This window comes from Harpia harpyja, chromosome Z (genome assembly GCF_026419915.1).
Source record: "Harpia harpyja isolate bHarHar1 chromosome Z, bHarHar1 primary haplotype, whole genome shotgun sequence".
Taxonomy (NCBI): domain Eukaryota; kingdom Metazoa; phylum Chordata; class Aves; order Accipitriformes; family Accipitridae; genus Harpia; species Harpia harpyja.
In genome coordinates, this window is record NC_068969.1 from 69,139,016 (window position 1) to 69,155,871 (window position 16,856).

The window sequence follows — 16,856 nt, forward strand, 5'->3', positions numbered from 1 at the left end:
TAACAACCTTAGGACACTCTTTGAGGATCAAGAGTTGCTAGGAAGAGATAGAATCCATCTGACCATGTAGCACTAAAGCATCTTTTCCAACAGGCTGGCCAATGTGGTGAGGAGAACTCTAAATTAATAATGATGGTGGAGGGAGATGATGGCCCAAAATCAAGTGAGGAAGTGGTGGACTGGTTTGAGAAACAAAGGCTTCAGGGCTGTCCTGGTTTCAGCTGGGATAGAGTTAACTGTCTTCCTAGTAGCTGGTACAGTGCTATGTTTTGAGTTCAGTATGCGAAGAATGTTGATAACACTGATGTTTTCAGTTGTTGCTCAGTAGTGTTTAGACTAATGTCAAGGATTTTTCAGCTTCTCATGCCCAGCCAGTGAGAAAGCTGGAGGGGCACAAGAAGTTGGCACAGGACACAGCCAGGGCAGCTGACCCAAACTGGCCAACGGTGTATTCCATACCATGTGACGTCCCATCCAGTATAGGAACGGGGAAGTGGGGGGCAGGGATTCGCCGCTCGGGGACTGGCTGGGTGTCGGTCGGCGGGTGGTGAGCAATTGCACTGCGCATCATTTGTACATTCCAATCCTTTCATTATTGCTGTTGTCATTTTATTAGTGTTATCATTATCATTATTAGCTTCTTCTTTTCTGTTCTATTAAACCTTTCTTATCTCAACCCACGGGTTTTGCTTCTTTTCCCGATTTTCTCCCCCATCCCACTGGGTGGGGGGGGAGTGAGTGAGCGGCTGCGTGGTGTTTAGTTGCTGGCTGGGGTTAAACCACGACAAGGGCAGTGTGGACAAGAGAGCATGGAAACTACAAACCGGAGCTGAAGTGCAAGCACTTGACCATCTCAAGTGCAAACACACAAATAGGGAAGTGCTGCTGTGAGGGCAACATTATGGAAGAAGTTCTCACACTTTTTCTGAGAAATCAATACAAGTGGATGCCTTTCTGAAGTGCCTGTGTGCTAATGCACACAATATGGGGAACACACAGAGAAACTGAGGTCTTCATGCATTTGAAAGACTATGGTCTCATCATGACCACAGAGACATGGTGGAATAGCTCACACAACTGTAGTGGTGCCATAGCTGGATACAGGCTGTTTAAAAAGGACTAGCCAGGACAATGAGGAAAGGCCGTTAACATTTATGTGAGAAAGCAGCAGGGGTGCATGGAGCAATGCCTAGGGACAGATGTTGAGACAGCTCAGAGTTTATAGATTAGGATTAGAAGACAGACCAAACTAATAACCTTCCACAGTGATATAACTGGCTTGGTGAGTGAAAGGCAGTGTTTGGTGTTGGTTATCTTGAGTTTAGCAAGAGTTTTGAAGCTGTCTCCCATAACGCTGTCATAGACAACTGATGAGCACAGGTTATTTAGGTGGAAAATGAAGTGGAATGAAAACAGACTGAACTGCTGAGTCTATTCACTTGTGGTGTATCCCATGGGTTGGTGCTGGTTTCTGTGATGTTTAACATCTTCATTAATGGCCTGGATGATAAGCCAGAGTGTATGCTCCGCAATTTTGCAGCCAATAAAAATTTGGAGGACTGATTGACACACCAGAGGGTTTTGATGCCATTTAGAGGGATCCAGACAGGATGGATAAATGGGCTGAAGGGAATATCATGCTGTTCAACAAAGGGATGTGCAAGGTCTTGCACCTGTGGAGGAATAATCCCAGCAAGGGTTTACCAGTACACACTGGGGGCTGACTGTGGCCTTGAAGAAAAAGACATGAGGGTTCTGGTAGACACTGTTTTGACCATGACCTGAAAACATGCCGTTGCAACAGAGAAGACCAATAGCATCCTGGGCTGTTTTAGGAAGAGTGTTGCCAGTAGATCAAGGAAGGTTATCCTTCCCCTTCACTCAGCTGTGATAATGACACATGTCTGAATTGCTAGGTCCAGTTCTGGGATTCCTACTACAAGAAAAACTTGGGCATACAGGAGTGAAACCAGTAAAAGGCCACACATATGATTAAGGGATTGGAGCATCTGCCATATGAGTAGAGATTGAGAGAGCCGGAACTGGAGAGTAGAAGGCTTGGGGGAACTCTTACACATGTGTATTAATACCTGATGGGAGGTTGTAAAGAAGACAGAGCCAGGATCTTTTTAGTGGTGTCCAGTGACAGGATAAGAAAGAGGCAATGGGCACAAACTGAAATACAGGTTTTTTTACTGTGAGGATGGTTGAACACTGCCATGGGTTGCCCATAGAGGTGTAGTCTCTGTCCCTAGAAATACTCAAAACCTGACTGGACACAGTCCTAAGAAACTTGCTGGAGCTGATACTACTTTGCTTGGGGAAGTTGGACAGGATGGTCTCCAGACATGCATGGCAACCTCAAACATTCTGTGATTCTGTGATGCCCATACTAGAAAACTGATGATACAAAGTCCTGTATTCCAGTACTAAAACTGTAATTCAGCTTAATTAAAGTTGTAATTTGTTTATGATGCCAGTAAAAAAGCATTTGATGAAGAGAACCAGGCCCTACTCACAGCTGACAGGTTTTCATTTTAGGCTATTTTCACTTCCTAGGATAGTATGCCATGATATTATTTTGAACTACTGTACAGATATCCAGATTGATTTTAATGGTGGCTTAAATCTACAACCTGCATGAAGGCCCTGAAAATCAGTTAACTGTAATGGACATGATTTTTCTCTTTTTTATTTTGTTAATTTGAATTAATCACAGATAAATTAATAGAGATTTTCACGCTAAGAATACAGTAAGAACAGAAATGGTCAAAGTACTTCATGGCTCCAAAACAAGGAAGACCTTTCAGCATGTGAGATTAGTACTAGATTGGAATAGACACCAGATCTCTTCTGCTTACCTTGCTTTATTATCTAGTGATAGCATCATCATTAAAACAGGACAGTCTTAACATTTGGGGAAGAACAGGAATAACAGAAATAAGCTACACTTTACTGGGTACAAGTGAATCTAGGGATGTTAGTGGTGGGACTTCATATCACATTGAAGTAACATGCAACTGTTTCTTTTAGACATAGCATTATACATTATCTTTCATTTCTTTACTTCTAGGGTCCGAGGTGGTTGGCTTTGATGGGAAAAGTTGTCTAATTTACACATTTAATCAAAAACTCATGAGTGCACTGAAAGATGTGATTTCTCTGAAGTTTAAGACAATGCAAAGTGATGGAATTCTCCTCCACAGAGAAGGACAAAATGGAGACCACATCACCCTGGAATTAATTAAAGGGAAGCTGTCCCTACTCATTAATTTAGGTAACAGCTAAAGTCTCATAAAGTCTAATATAGTTATTAGGTACTATTTGACTAAAACTTCTTTTAATTTAAGTGGATTTTAATGTATAGAATATGATAAACTAGCAGTATATATTTGAATAATTATATTTTTATATGGAATTAATAGTTTTTATTTTTCTTCTTTCAAGGTGATACTAAAACTCATCCTTCTAATGCCCAAATTAATATTACGCTGGGCAGTCTTTTGGATGATCAACACTGGCATTCTGTTCTCATTGAGCACTTTAACAATCAAGTAAACTTTACAGTGGATAAACACACTCATCATTTTCATGCAAAAGGAGAATTCAATTATTTGGACCTTGATTATGAGGTGTGAAAATTACCTTTCCTTTATTACATTTATTAACTTTGTTATGTAAATGCAGTGAAACAAGCAAAGGAGACAGAACTGAAGGAAGTTTGCAGTGCTTAAGAATTTAGGGATATTCTGCCTCCTGAAGGAATTAAACAAAGAAAAAGAAATGTTCTTACATTACTAATGCTGCACTAGACTTCAACTCAAGTTTTTCAGCAGACCATCTTTTTCATGTCAGAATTCATTATTTTAATATCTTTGTTTCAGTAGTGCTGCGAATGTGGTAAACAGTACGTAAACGTAAGAAATGAGCCCCAAATCAAAGTTACTATTTTATGGCTTGATGAAAATTATAATAAATCAGCATAAAACCATTTTAGAAATGTTTAGATTAAGACTTAAATTCCTGTTTAATCTGGCAAATGTACTGTGAAAAAATCTTGCTTACACAAGTGGTAGATTCATGAAAAGGAATAGATGTAATTTGCTGTGACAGTTTCCTACCTATGGTTAAAAATACCACTATTTCACAGTTGTAATGTGATGACTGGTTGTTTTATGTTTGCCCCTGTCCTGTTTGTTGGATAAGATAATGAGTGATAGAGCAGTGTCTGCAACCCATAGATCTATATTACTTTATTCTACTCATTCAAGTTCTTAATCAGTTTAGAGTAAGATTTCATGCTGTTCCATGTCTGCAATACTCCATTTCAAAAATATCATTCACAAGCCTAAAGTCACGATTCTGCTTAAAATTTCTGAATCTAAGCCACAATGCCAAGGATTGCAGGTTCATACCAATTAAAAAAAAAAAAGAAAAAGGAACAACAAATGTTAGTTTTAACTGATTGGCAAATAGATTTATTTTAGTAAATCAACCAGTATTGCAAACTATTTTTTCCTCTCTTCCACATACTGTACTTTGAAGTATGTGTTATCAATACAAGGTAGAAAGGAAAGCAAAAGCTGGAAAAATGCCTAAAAACTTCCAAAAAAGTATGAACCACTGTATTTAGAATTGCATTTGTGACTATAAAAATGTCTCAATTTAATAACTTAATGAGACAATATATTTAATTTTGGTTTTTTTATTAAATGATTTTAAATATTAAGTGAAATTTCAAAATTAAAAGATAAATAGTTTAAACTGACCTTTTCTACAATGTCAGCTAGAATAGCTTTGAAATGGGTGAGTTCAAAAGTTCACTTAAACTGGCATCCTGTTTCTGATGGTGCCCAAGAGTGGAAACATAGACCAGAGTATAACTCAGGTCACCCTTGTGTCAATGCTTTTCTAAAATAATCTACTACTTTTTAAGTATTTCTGCTTCAGGGACTTATTAAGACAGAGTGATATTCTTGAATTTAATAGCTCTCCATGGATTTTTATTTTTATTAAATCTTCCAATCCCTTTCTGAACCCACGTAAACCTACAACATCACATCAAGGGAGTGCACAGCCTAAGCATTTTGAGAGGGAAAAAATATCTCCTTTCATTTGTTTTGAATTTGCCCTAGAGTAATTTAATTTTATGTACTCTTGTTCTTTATTACGGTAGTTATTATTTGCACACAGTGGAGAAGTCAGGCTCAAACTTCCTAAAGAAGTTGTTTGTGAATTCTCTTCCCCCTTTTCGCACTGTCCAGTGTGGTCTGCATGTACTGGGCCTTGTCCTTCTTCTCCTTGGTTTTGCAGCTGTACTGGACCCTGAAAACTGATAAGACTCTATACTAAGCAACTATTAAGAGGCATCCTCAGAAGAAAAATAAGCCAACATTTCAAAATATTTTAATGCATACGTATGACTTGATACAGCCTAATTTTTGTTAGCTGTTCTTTTAATACATAGATGTGATACAAGGAAATAGCCAAGTAGCAGATTCATTATTGGCCAGTCTTTGACTTTTGCTCTTATGCTATTGGCAACTTCTTTCCTTAGAAAATTACTTAATAGTATCATTGATTTCTCTTCTCTTTCTAAGCTCAGCTTTGGAGGGATCCCAGTGCCTGGAAAATCAGGGACATTGTCACACAGGAACTTTCATGGGTGTTTTGAAAATATTTATTATAATGGAGTGAACATTATTGACCTGGCCAGGAGGCATAAATCTCAGATCTACTTTGTGGTAAGAGATTCATAGCTAAGAAAGAATAAATAAGCAAAATAGAGAAAAGAAAAAAACACAGCCATTTTCATAGGCAACACAGTTCTAGTAAAATCTATGTTTAATGAAAGAAAAATCAAAGAATCACTTAATTGGGCTATTTTATATTTGCTGCAGTACAGACTCATCCAGTAGACAATGCAGGATGCATTTTATTCCTCAGCTCTTCAGCTCATATTTAGATGTGTGTGATATCTCACTGTTGTGTGGTATCTCACTGTTGTGCATGTACAAAAGCGAGTGAGTACAGTAAGATGTATCTGAAATCATCGAAGCTCTGGCTTTGACTTCTGTACCTGACTAGTAAGAACACCAGCAGCACATTTTAAAAGCCTTCTATTGCTGAGGACACTGATCCACTCTCTTTTCTCCAGAGCATTATAATTTTGATAGGTAACTGCTGTTTGTCAATTTATACTGCACTTTGTCTGAAAAGCTGTAGTTTAGGTTGGTGGGTTTAATGCATTTATTGCGACATGGCCAACAGTTGTATTAGCCAAACCCCTACCATTAAAAGAAATGGTTCCAACAATGAATCAACTTTCTTCTGTGTTACAGAAGGTTTTCTATAAATTTTACTAAGTCTTTTGTTTTGTTGTTTTTTTCAATAGTATCAGAGCCATCTCTATTTGCAGTATTTATTTATTTAGCAGCAGGATATGCAGGGATATGATGGAAACAATCTGTTCAAAATAATTAACAAAATATTAAATGCTTTGAAACTCCAAATCTTTTGATTTGGATTTCAGTTCAGAATATGAACAATCAAATTTGGTTGTCTGTCCCAGAAAAAGTGGATGAAAGGCATCTCTCCTCATATGAATCTCATCGGAAATATTCCAGAATTAACTAAACTGATACCTTTGTATAATATCCTGTCCATGATGCTGATGGATGTTGGGGAGAGGGCAGTTATAGGGGGTTCTCTGTGGACTAATGAAAGGGTAGTTATGAAATTATTGTCATAGGAAATTTCATCATATTCATCTCAATTGACTTAAGATGTTGTACTGCTTTCAAAACTATTTAGGACTTGTTTTGTAATGTAATTGTGCCAGAAAATATCTATGTTCCCATAGAATCCTGGTTAAATAGCCACTTTGCTGGTCTGATACAGTATCAGGCAGCTGTCCAGATAATGTGGAGGGGGAATCTGCAGATGGTAAGCTTTTAACATTTAACAAGGTTTATTTATCTGATGACTTCTTTTTCACTATGGGTCAGTTCAGTTGACTATTAATTTCTCTACAGCTGAGTTCATAAGACAGAGCTTTAATTAATATATATTTTCCTTTAAGAAAATAAAAAGAGATAAACTTTAATGTCTTGCCGTGCCAGGGTCTAGTGAGTATTTTTCTTAAACTGTTTTGTTAGCTTTTTACTATAAGGTCAAAGTTTTCTGTATGTTTAAAAGTTTAAAAGCTTTTTGTGTTGAAGAGAAGTTCAATGTACTTCAAATTCTAAAGACATTAATCCTTTAGTAAACATCCATACAGAACAGATTAGTTATAGTTCAAATAGTGCCAGCAAGTCATTAGATCAAAGTGCATATTGTATCACTATCAAGGTTCATAAAGTACTCACTAATTCTGATGTCAGATGCAAAAAATGCGTTATTCCCATGCCAGTCTTCTTATCTATATCACTCAGTACAGCCATGGATGCAGGTTAAGCTCAGAGTTTGTCAATGAGCTCATCCACAAGTTTATTTCGGTACCTAAGAACCAGTGGTGTCCAAAGCAATCAAGCAGAAAATAAAGGCTAGGTGCCTAAATACACCTCATGATGTGGTCCATATGGGCCTGTTTGGAAACACGTTACCTTCTGATATATGATGTGTTTCACATTTATAAGTAGCAAGAGTTTATATGTGGAATTTTCTCTGAATATTTGTGAAAACAAATACTGGTGTCAGTGCACATCTCCAGGTGCATTGATTTGGAAAGATTGCTCCTTGGTCCGGCAAAATGTTTTTTTCTCAAATTTAACACTGCCTTAAACAATCAGTAGCCAAGCTCAACATTTTTCTCTGCATACAAGCATTTAGACCACAGCAAATATTTGTACCAAACTTTGTATTCGGTGGCATTTTATCTGACATTCAGAAATTTGTCAAGTCCCTAATGCTTCCTGAGGCTCAGCCAAAATAGAAACAAGGCAGGTCTGTCTAACTCCCAAAGTATGATTAAATCACCTATGTAATTTTGGATGTTACCTCATTCACTCAAAGGTCCTTGCCACTCTTTGCTCAGGCAGGTATGTCTGTTCTGGTCAAACAACTAGGTAAATATTTCCCAAGCTGATGATGTTCTTGCCTATTCATACTTGATTTTTAGACTAACACACTCAAGTATTACAAATGTTAAGTTCTATGCACAATGTTTTGAAACTCTGTAGTTTCCATACAAAAGTTCTCATGACCCTTTTTCCCCGAATGTTCCTAATGCCATATTTGTTTCATCTCTTTCTAGGGCAACATGTCCTTCTCATGTTTAGAGCCACAGGTGGTTCCTGTTACATTTCTGAGCTCCAGTAGTTACCTGGCACTGCCAGGCACATCAGGGCAAGACGAAGTATTCATCAGTTTCCAGTTTCGCACATGGAACAAGGAAGGACTTCTATTATCTAGTAAACTACACCAGGCTTCAGGTGGTTTCCTCTTACATTTGAGTGATGGGAAAGTTAAAATCAGTCTTCATAAACCAGGAAAAGCACTGAGTGACATCACTGCAGGTAACAGAATTGAAGAAAAAAAAAAAAATCCAAGATTCCTACATATAAAAAAATAAGCTAATGTAAAGTCATTGAAATTAGTACCCACATTCTTGACTTCGTTTTATGTCTAGTATGTATGTAACAATGCTTTACTTTTGTGTGAATTTTAATCCCAAATGTTTCTAAATACTTTCTTTTCTCACAAACATGTATCTATGCTTTTTTCCCCATGATTGAGTAGAAATTACTTGCAATAATATAGGCTGCAAAGTTGAGTCCTTAGGTTTACATACTATATGTATGTAAAGCTCATGTGTATAATCTGGGAAATTTGAGATATCTAAGCAACTTTTTCATTTGTGAAGTGTAAACAAGTTAATTTCTTACTCTGTCAAGCTATGCCATTAATGTGTTTTTCACCATTTGTCAATGCCTTCACAAGGCATCAAGTAATTCATTTTTCTATAAAGTTATACATTATTATAAATATTATGTTTGTTATTTTGTAGAGATCTCAGTTACAGAGGTGTCCATTAAATTTGGACAGTGGATACCCAATAACAGTTTGTGTTCCAAAAGCTGGGGCAAGTTTGAGTCTACATAACCAACCCCCCCCCAAAAAAAAAATACGGTAAGGACAAAAAGAAATGCAGAAATTGAGGAGACAGACTGAATAATTGAGGGCTAAAGGGTCACTGAATAATTGAGGGCTAAAGGGTCACTTTTGTAGTTAATCACTGAATTGAGACTAGATCATCTACTTTTTGTAGTGTGCACTGCTAGGCAGCCCTCAGGGTGGAGCTGAGATTTCCAAAGGCATACCCTTTAGTCTTCTTCTGAGCCATTTCCCTGTCGATAAACAAATATATAAGGACAAGAGGATGAGGCAAATATAGTAAGATACAGTCATATTAGAGAGTATCCAACTGGGATTCTAAGAAGCAGCTCACAGCTTTCACTTTCACTCAGTTTGGGAGCAAGGGGACCCCCCTTTCACAAAAAGGCTCCTCAGTTTTTCTGAGTGCTGTTTAGCTCTTGATGTGAGAACAGCAAGACCGCTGGCCCAGCCAGCAATCTCCTTCTTTCATGAAATGTGAGACCAGGGCAGAGCTGACAAAAACTCTATCTTGCACGACTTTTTAAAAAATAGTGAGAAGCAATAACATCACCATGTGATAATATCAATACCTTCACCTAGCAGCACTTTGTCAGTAGTATACTATGCTCTGACACTCCATGCATGACAGCTGCCTCAGAGTTTCTCATCCTTTATGTAAACAAATTGAATTTTGCCCCTTTCTTATAGAAGGATAAAATGGTTGTTCCAGAATGAATTCTCAGACAGGAAAAACAGGACTAGAGAGATTAGGCAGATAAATGGGATTCCAAAGGGTATATGAAGATGAGGAAATGTGGCTGGGATTGGAATGGTTTCTGTATGGGCGAAGAAGATGACCAGAGACCACTAGTTGGGAGGAATGTGTCATAGAAGCAATGCGTAATTTGGCTGCAGAAAACACAATGATGATATCCAAAACATCCGTTGATCCTAGATTTATTTTGAACTGTACACAGCCATATATTTCATATTTCATCTTCATAGAGCAGGAGTATTATCAGTGAAAAAGAAGCCAAGTTAGTTCCAGTAGTGTAATGTGTAAACTGAATTAACAGGTAAATAACAAGTAGGAAAACTGCGTTTTGCATTGGTATTTAGAAAACAAGTTAAGGATTTGAATGTGTGAAGAATTTAATCTTTTATAGAGCATATTCATTGGATTGATAGGAACCAAGCCAAAGGCATCTTTCAGGAGAGTTTTCAAGCCAGAATATAGACAGCTTAATGATGCTGTTTAGCGCTAGTTTGTCTTGAGCAATAACAAATACAGTAAGTAAACTAACCAGTTACTGAAATAAAAATAAATAATAAATAATAAAATAATTATCATAAAAATTAAAGCCTCCAAATCTCTTTCGTACCCCACAGAATTAAAAAAATTACATAAAAAAGGGAGAAAATTTCATAAAAATGTTTTAATCAGTACAAACACAAAATAAGCATCAGCTACCTAAAACATTCACAAATCATGTGCTTGGCAGTGTAACGGAGAGAAAGAGAGCAAAGCAGAGCCAAGCAGAATGAAGAAACAGCCACAGGATTTGAAGATGAGGCCTCCTTAATCTTAGTTCTGTGCCCCTGTTTCTTTTAGATTGATTCCTTACTTCAATTCCTTGTACAAAATGAAAATTCCTTTGAAGGGAAAAAAAAAAAAGAAAAAGAGAAAAGAAAAAGTTAAACATAACTGGAGCTCATTATGTTTCTACAGGTGTATAATGATTAAAAGTAAAATTTTAAACAGTTGATTATTTTAATTCAGGAAAAGACTGTAAGCCAGTAATGACCATGGATAATGCTGAAATTTACATAAATACTTTGATCCTGGTTTTGTGGGTGCTAATAGGATCAGCCCTGGTATTTGTTATAATCTGAAATAACTGATGCACAAAGAGTACCATTTTATAGACAAGAAGTTTCCCTAGGCTCACTATTTGAAAATGTCAATTCCTTAGTAAGAATGTCAGTGGTATGTAGTTAACAGTGATGAATTTGGCTTTCTAGGAGCTATTTCAATTGCAGTTCAATTAGGTGATGTATGTTAAAGAAACTATTGCCACGCAGCATCATTTTAACAGACCAGCTGAAGGTGGTGGCACTTTTAACAGCTGTAGACTTGCACATAGATCAATTTATTCAATTTCAAAGTTGCAACATAATACACAACATATTAGCTGAAACACCCCTAAATAAATCTTGGCAGTCTATGCTGAAACAGAATTTAATGTACTCGTGCTATGTTAAGCTTACTCTTCATGAAGTCTAACAGGAGGGATTGTGTTTTTCTTTGTGAAGACAGAAACTACTGCAAAAACATCTTATTCTCTTCCGAGAAAGTTCTCTAACAAAACCATATGGGGAATTTTTTCTTGAGTTTTTGAAGTGTTTATTGTTACACTCACTGAAGCAATTCAAGTCTGCTTTTTCAGATTGAGTAATTAAATTATGGATGGCTGGACAGGTTTGTTCCCTACAGGCAAAGACTTATGACCTGACTTTTGCACACACACACATGATATCTGAAAATTAAATCAGAGCATATTTCTTTGTGCAGAGTTCTTAAATTATAATGAGTTTTTTAAAAATTTCTTCTACTATATAAAAAGAGGAGAATGGCATGCTAATTCATGAATAAGTTATAATAAGCTGTATCCTCCTTTTACAGAATGGTTGCTTAATGTCTTTCCTTTGTAGCCTCTTCTGCAAGCTATAAATGTTTGAGATCTTATTACTCAGTTTCTTCATATGACCCTGTCTTTCTATGCAGCTTTTAATTAAATGATGTTAACAATCATTGCATTTGGTGGTTATACTTCAGACTAATTACAAATTACTTTCTCTAAACTAGGTTTTTTTGTTTCTTGCTGATCTCCTAATAAGCTATATACATTGGTTTTTTATATGTGTTCCTAAGTTTGGATGTCAGTGTTCTGCAAGACCTCCCACAGACCTTTTTTTGTACTTAGATATTAAAATGATGGAGGTACTACTAATGAGAATAAATGGATATCTTGTTTAATAGCTACCTTATTATGCACTAAAAGTTCAATTGCTATTTTTTCCTTACTTGTTTCCGATAAAGCATTTTTAAAATTCCTAGTAGAGCACCAGACAATATAATTTTCAGATGGAATGGAAATGTTAGCAGTCCATTGGCCTCCAATATTTGTATGTTATACCACTCCATGGCTTCGCACCAGCAAATGTGAATTTAATTAAGGTTTTTAATTTGAGGGCTACAATGAGCTCTTTTCTCAGGAGTGTTTTGTGCTCCCACAAAGGCATTCCCCAGACTTAAATGAAAAGGACTTTTGGGAAGTCTTAACTTGAGCTAGATGAACAACATTTATCATCTCTAATCATGCCAGCCTGTATGAAGAGGAGATAAAAAATCCATCCCAAAATCATTTAGTAGGTCAGTATGATGAACTAAGGTAAACAATCCAAAATGTGCAAAATTCAGGTAATTGATTTTCCAGTAACCAAAAAATTTTCTACTTCAGTCATTCATTCAATCTCCTTCTTTATGTTAGGGCATTCTCTGACCTACCTTGACAGTCAAATTTTGCAATATTTGGAGTATGGTTTTCTCACCAGAACAAGATGTTACTGAAGCAGGATGTAAAACTAAGAATTAAAAGCAATTTTCCTTTCAACAATTGAAACGAAATTACAGAATTTGTTAGATTTCTTACCTTCAGTAGTGACATAGATAGTGGGATTGAGTACATCCTCAGCAAGTTTGCCGATGACACCAAGATGAGAGGTGGAGTTGATTCACTAGAGGGAAGGGATGCCATCCAGAGGGACCTTGGCAGACTTGAGGAGTATGTGCATGTGAAGCTCATGAAGTTCAGCAAGGTCAAGTGTGAAGTCCCGCACCTGGGTCAGGGCAACCCCCAGTATCAATACAGACTGGGGATGAAGGGATTGAGAGCAGCCCTGAGGAGAAGGACTTGGGGGTACTGGTGGATGAAAAATCGGATATGAACTGGCAATGTGTGCTTGCAGCCCAGAAAGCCAATTGTATGCTGGGCTGCATAACAAGAAGCATGTCCAGCAGGTCGAGGGAGGTGATTCTGCCCCTCTATTCCACTTTCATGAGAGGCCGCTTGGTGTGCTGTATCCAGATCTGTGGTTACCAACACAAGAAAATCATGGACCTGTTAGAGTGGGTCCAGTAGTGGGTCACAAAAATGGTCAGAGGGCTGGAACAGCTCTCCTATGAAGAAAGGCTGAGAGAGTTGGGGTTGTCCAACCTGGAGAAGAGAAGGCGCTGGGGACACCTTATGGTAGCCTTTCAATACTTGAAAGGGGGCTTATAATAGGGATGGAGAGATATTTTTTTTTCTCAGGGCCTGTAGTGATAGGACAAGGGGTAATGGTTTTAATCTGAAAGAGGTTAGATTTAAATGTCCACCCCTGGAAGTGTTCAAGGTCAGGTTGTATGTGGCTTTGAGCAACCTGATCTATAAAAGAAGTCCCAGCACATGGCAGGGAGATTGGACTAGATGATCTTTAAAGGTCCCTTCCAGCCCAAACTATTCTATGATTCTCTGATTCTCTGATTACTAAAGGAAAAGATAGCATATTGCAGAGATGTGATTTAGGAAAATATCATTCACTTCAAGTACCTCTGCAAATAAAGAAACTCCTTGCTTAATCTTAGAGATGAAGTGAAAGAAGCTGGAGCTTTTGTTAGCTGGGGATGGAGGCTAGAAAGAGGGAAATAAGTGAGTAGGGAAATAATCCTTTTTTAAGAATTATTTTCTGAAATAGCTAATCTTAAAAACACAGTGTAACAAGTGGTGTTATAAACTATATATATTTTATAATTTAGTTTCTTATTACGGGATGATCCTACAATAATTTATAGAAGAAAACTAGTTGTACTATTGGGAATTGGGAAAAATCCTTTCTCAGACTTAATTTTCTGTACTTTAAAAAATACATTACTCATATTCTTTGTTTTAGTATACCCATTATCTCTTTGATGAAAGACTATAGTTCACTGAGGTTCACAGTGGTACAAAAGACCTAAGGATGCTTTATATGTTTGTTATTATTTGTTGATTTTTATTTGAAGTTAGTAAAAACTTTTGATATATTTGATGAGTTCTTGCTGTAAAATAGTACTAAAAAAATAGGAGAGATAAATAATAATACTCGTTAAGTCTAGAAACTTCATTATACAGTGTGACTCATCTATACCCATGATATTGCAAGACAGCAATAATATTTTTCTGATGCTTTATCAACTCTGTCTTTTAAATGTCTGTTACACATTGTATTATCTAGCCAAAATACAACTAGAGCAAAAATAGCTAGGCTTTAAGGCTTTTTCTTGATCCTCAGCTCAATACTATGCCAGCCTTAACATAAAATACATCAGCCTGAAGGCTGCTCTAAGTTATATTAGCTGCCACCAGTACAAGGGGGCTTCTTCAGCAGTTGGACGTCTTGAAAATATAGAGAAACTCTAGTCACTCCCTCCACATTGTCTGTAGGACTATGTAAATCCTTGTTACCAAAAGATTACCCCTCTACATGCAACTTTTTGGGAGCCAGATGTAATAGCATTAATACTATTTTATATTGTGTGGTATAAGGTTTCCAATTTTTATTTTAGTAAAAAGTCTATCTCTATAAATATCATGAATATGTAGTTTTACAGAAGTAGAAAATACACCTATTTACTCATAGGTGTAATTATTTACTCTAACTGTAAGTGTACGGCTTCGATTAGCAAACTCAAATGCCACTTCTCAAGAAGATTGCAACCAAATAAGTAATGCCAGAATGGTATCAGAAAACACGTGACTGCGACCCTGTGTTTTCTGCTGTTATAATAGAAAGGTGAATTGTTCCTGAAAGTGCAACACAAAGATAAGAAGATCTGTTAGCCATAGCTTTCATATAATTCCACTGAAGCTGGGGGTAAAGCAAAATATTTAAGTTTTCTTATTTTGCAGTCCCTAATAAATAGAGTGGTTCAGGTAAGGAAACAAATAATAGAAAAAGTGTATAAGACTAATATTATATTAAATACATTAGAGATATTTTCTAGATGTTAATTTATCTAAATTTATAATGCAATTCTAGGATTTTTCTCTTCATTCTATGCTGATCCTGTATTTAGACTGTGGTAGTTAACAATATATGTATCCTAGTTACAATGTAATTTAGCTATTTGAACCTTCTGATCTTTCTCTTTTTATTTCTTTTCCTTCTGTTTGAACTACTCAGTTAACTGGTGAGCTGTTTCTCTAGAACATTGTCGTGGTTTAACCCCAGCGAGCTACTAAAGCACCATGCAGCCACGCACTCACTTCCTCCCCCACCCACCACGTAGTGGGATGGGGTAGAATATCAGGAAAAGAAGTAAAACTCATGGGTTGAGCTAAGAACGGTTTAATAGAACAGAAAAGAAGAAACTAATAATGATAATGATAACACTAATAAAATGACAATAGTAATAGTAAAAGGATTGGAATATACAAATGATGCACAATGCAATTGCTTACCACCCACCAATTGATGCTCAGTTAGTCCCTGAGCCGTGATCCCCCCACCTCCACTTCCCCCAGTTTATGTATTAGACGTGACTTCACATAGTATGGAATACCCCTTTGGCCAGTTTGGGTCAGTTGCCCTGGCTGTGTCCCCTCCCAACTTCTTGTGTCCCTCCAGCCTTCTTGCTGGCTGGGCATGAGAAGCTGAAAAATCCTTGACTTAGTATAAACACAACTTAGCAACAACTAAAAACACCAGTGTTATCAACATTCTTCTCATACCTAACTCAAAAACATAGCACTATACCACCTACTAGGAAGACAATTAACTCTATCCCAGCTGAAACCAGGAAAAATATACAACACATTCTAAAGATGAGTATAGAAATACAAGAAATTTCAAGAGGGAAATCACAGATCACAAACCATAGGCACTCTGCAGTCGAGAGAAGACTTTACATAATTCAAAGGTTGTATTCTTTGTTCTTCACCAAAAGAAGTATCTCTGTTTTGAAGAACATTCAAGAATGTGATTGACTTAAAGTACTTCTTAAAGATAATAATGTGCTTACATACTACCCTGTAAAAAATTTATTTCAATATATATATGTAAGTCCTTTCCAGAATCAGGGCTTTAGGCTTATTGCTTTGTGGCACCTTACACCTACACAGCCAGAGGTAATGTAAATTGGTGTTAGAGGCTAAACGCTCAGAAAATTTTCCCATACATTTCCAATAAAGGAGACAACTGAAAGAGGAATAATCTTGCAACATTGACATGACAGCTGCTGAAGCTTTTAGCATCTACAGGATTTTGCTATTTTACTGGGTTGCAATAAAATGGATACCTTTAATTTTAAAAGATGAAGAAATCCTTTGTAATAGTGCAGCAAAAATGCGTATTATATGTAAAACACTGTATCAGCCATCACAATGATATCTTAATGGTAACCTCCTTAGATTGGAAGGATACTTTTCATAGTCACTACATCAAATGGATGTAATACTAATAATTAGGAGTATTACAACAGTAAGACTTATTCACTGAAGTACTTTTATTTTTTCTTTATCAGATGTGAAGCAAGGGAAGGGACAGAGACATTTGTGTTCTTTATTAAAATTTTTTCTTCTTTTCATTATCAATTGGAAATTTTATGTGGGCTATGATTGCACTAGCAGTCTCTCCTCCTTTCAAGTCTATAATATTCAGGTAGTATAACAAATAATGGA

General features: G+C 36.7%; 1 protein-coding gene across 2 annotated transcripts in view; it reads left to right on the plus strand.

Moving 5' to 3' along the window:
- CNTNAP4 (contactin associated protein family member 4) overlaps window positions 1–16,856 on the plus strand; it is a 260,580-nt gene that overhangs the window by 161,342 nt on the left and 82,382 nt on the right. For both annotated transcript variants that reach the window (XM_052778474.1, XM_052778475.1), the window contains exons 5-8: window positions 3,074–3,277; window positions 3,448–3,632; window positions 5,601–5,744; window positions 8,255–8,516. In XM_052778474.1, the coding sequence (XP_052634434.1) occupies window positions 3,074–3,277; window positions 3,448–3,632; window positions 5,601–5,744; window positions 8,255–8,516 (795 nt within the window). The remainder of the gene's footprint in view (window positions 1–3,073; window positions 3,278–3,447; window positions 3,633–5,600; window positions 5,745–8,254; window positions 8,517–16,856) is intronic.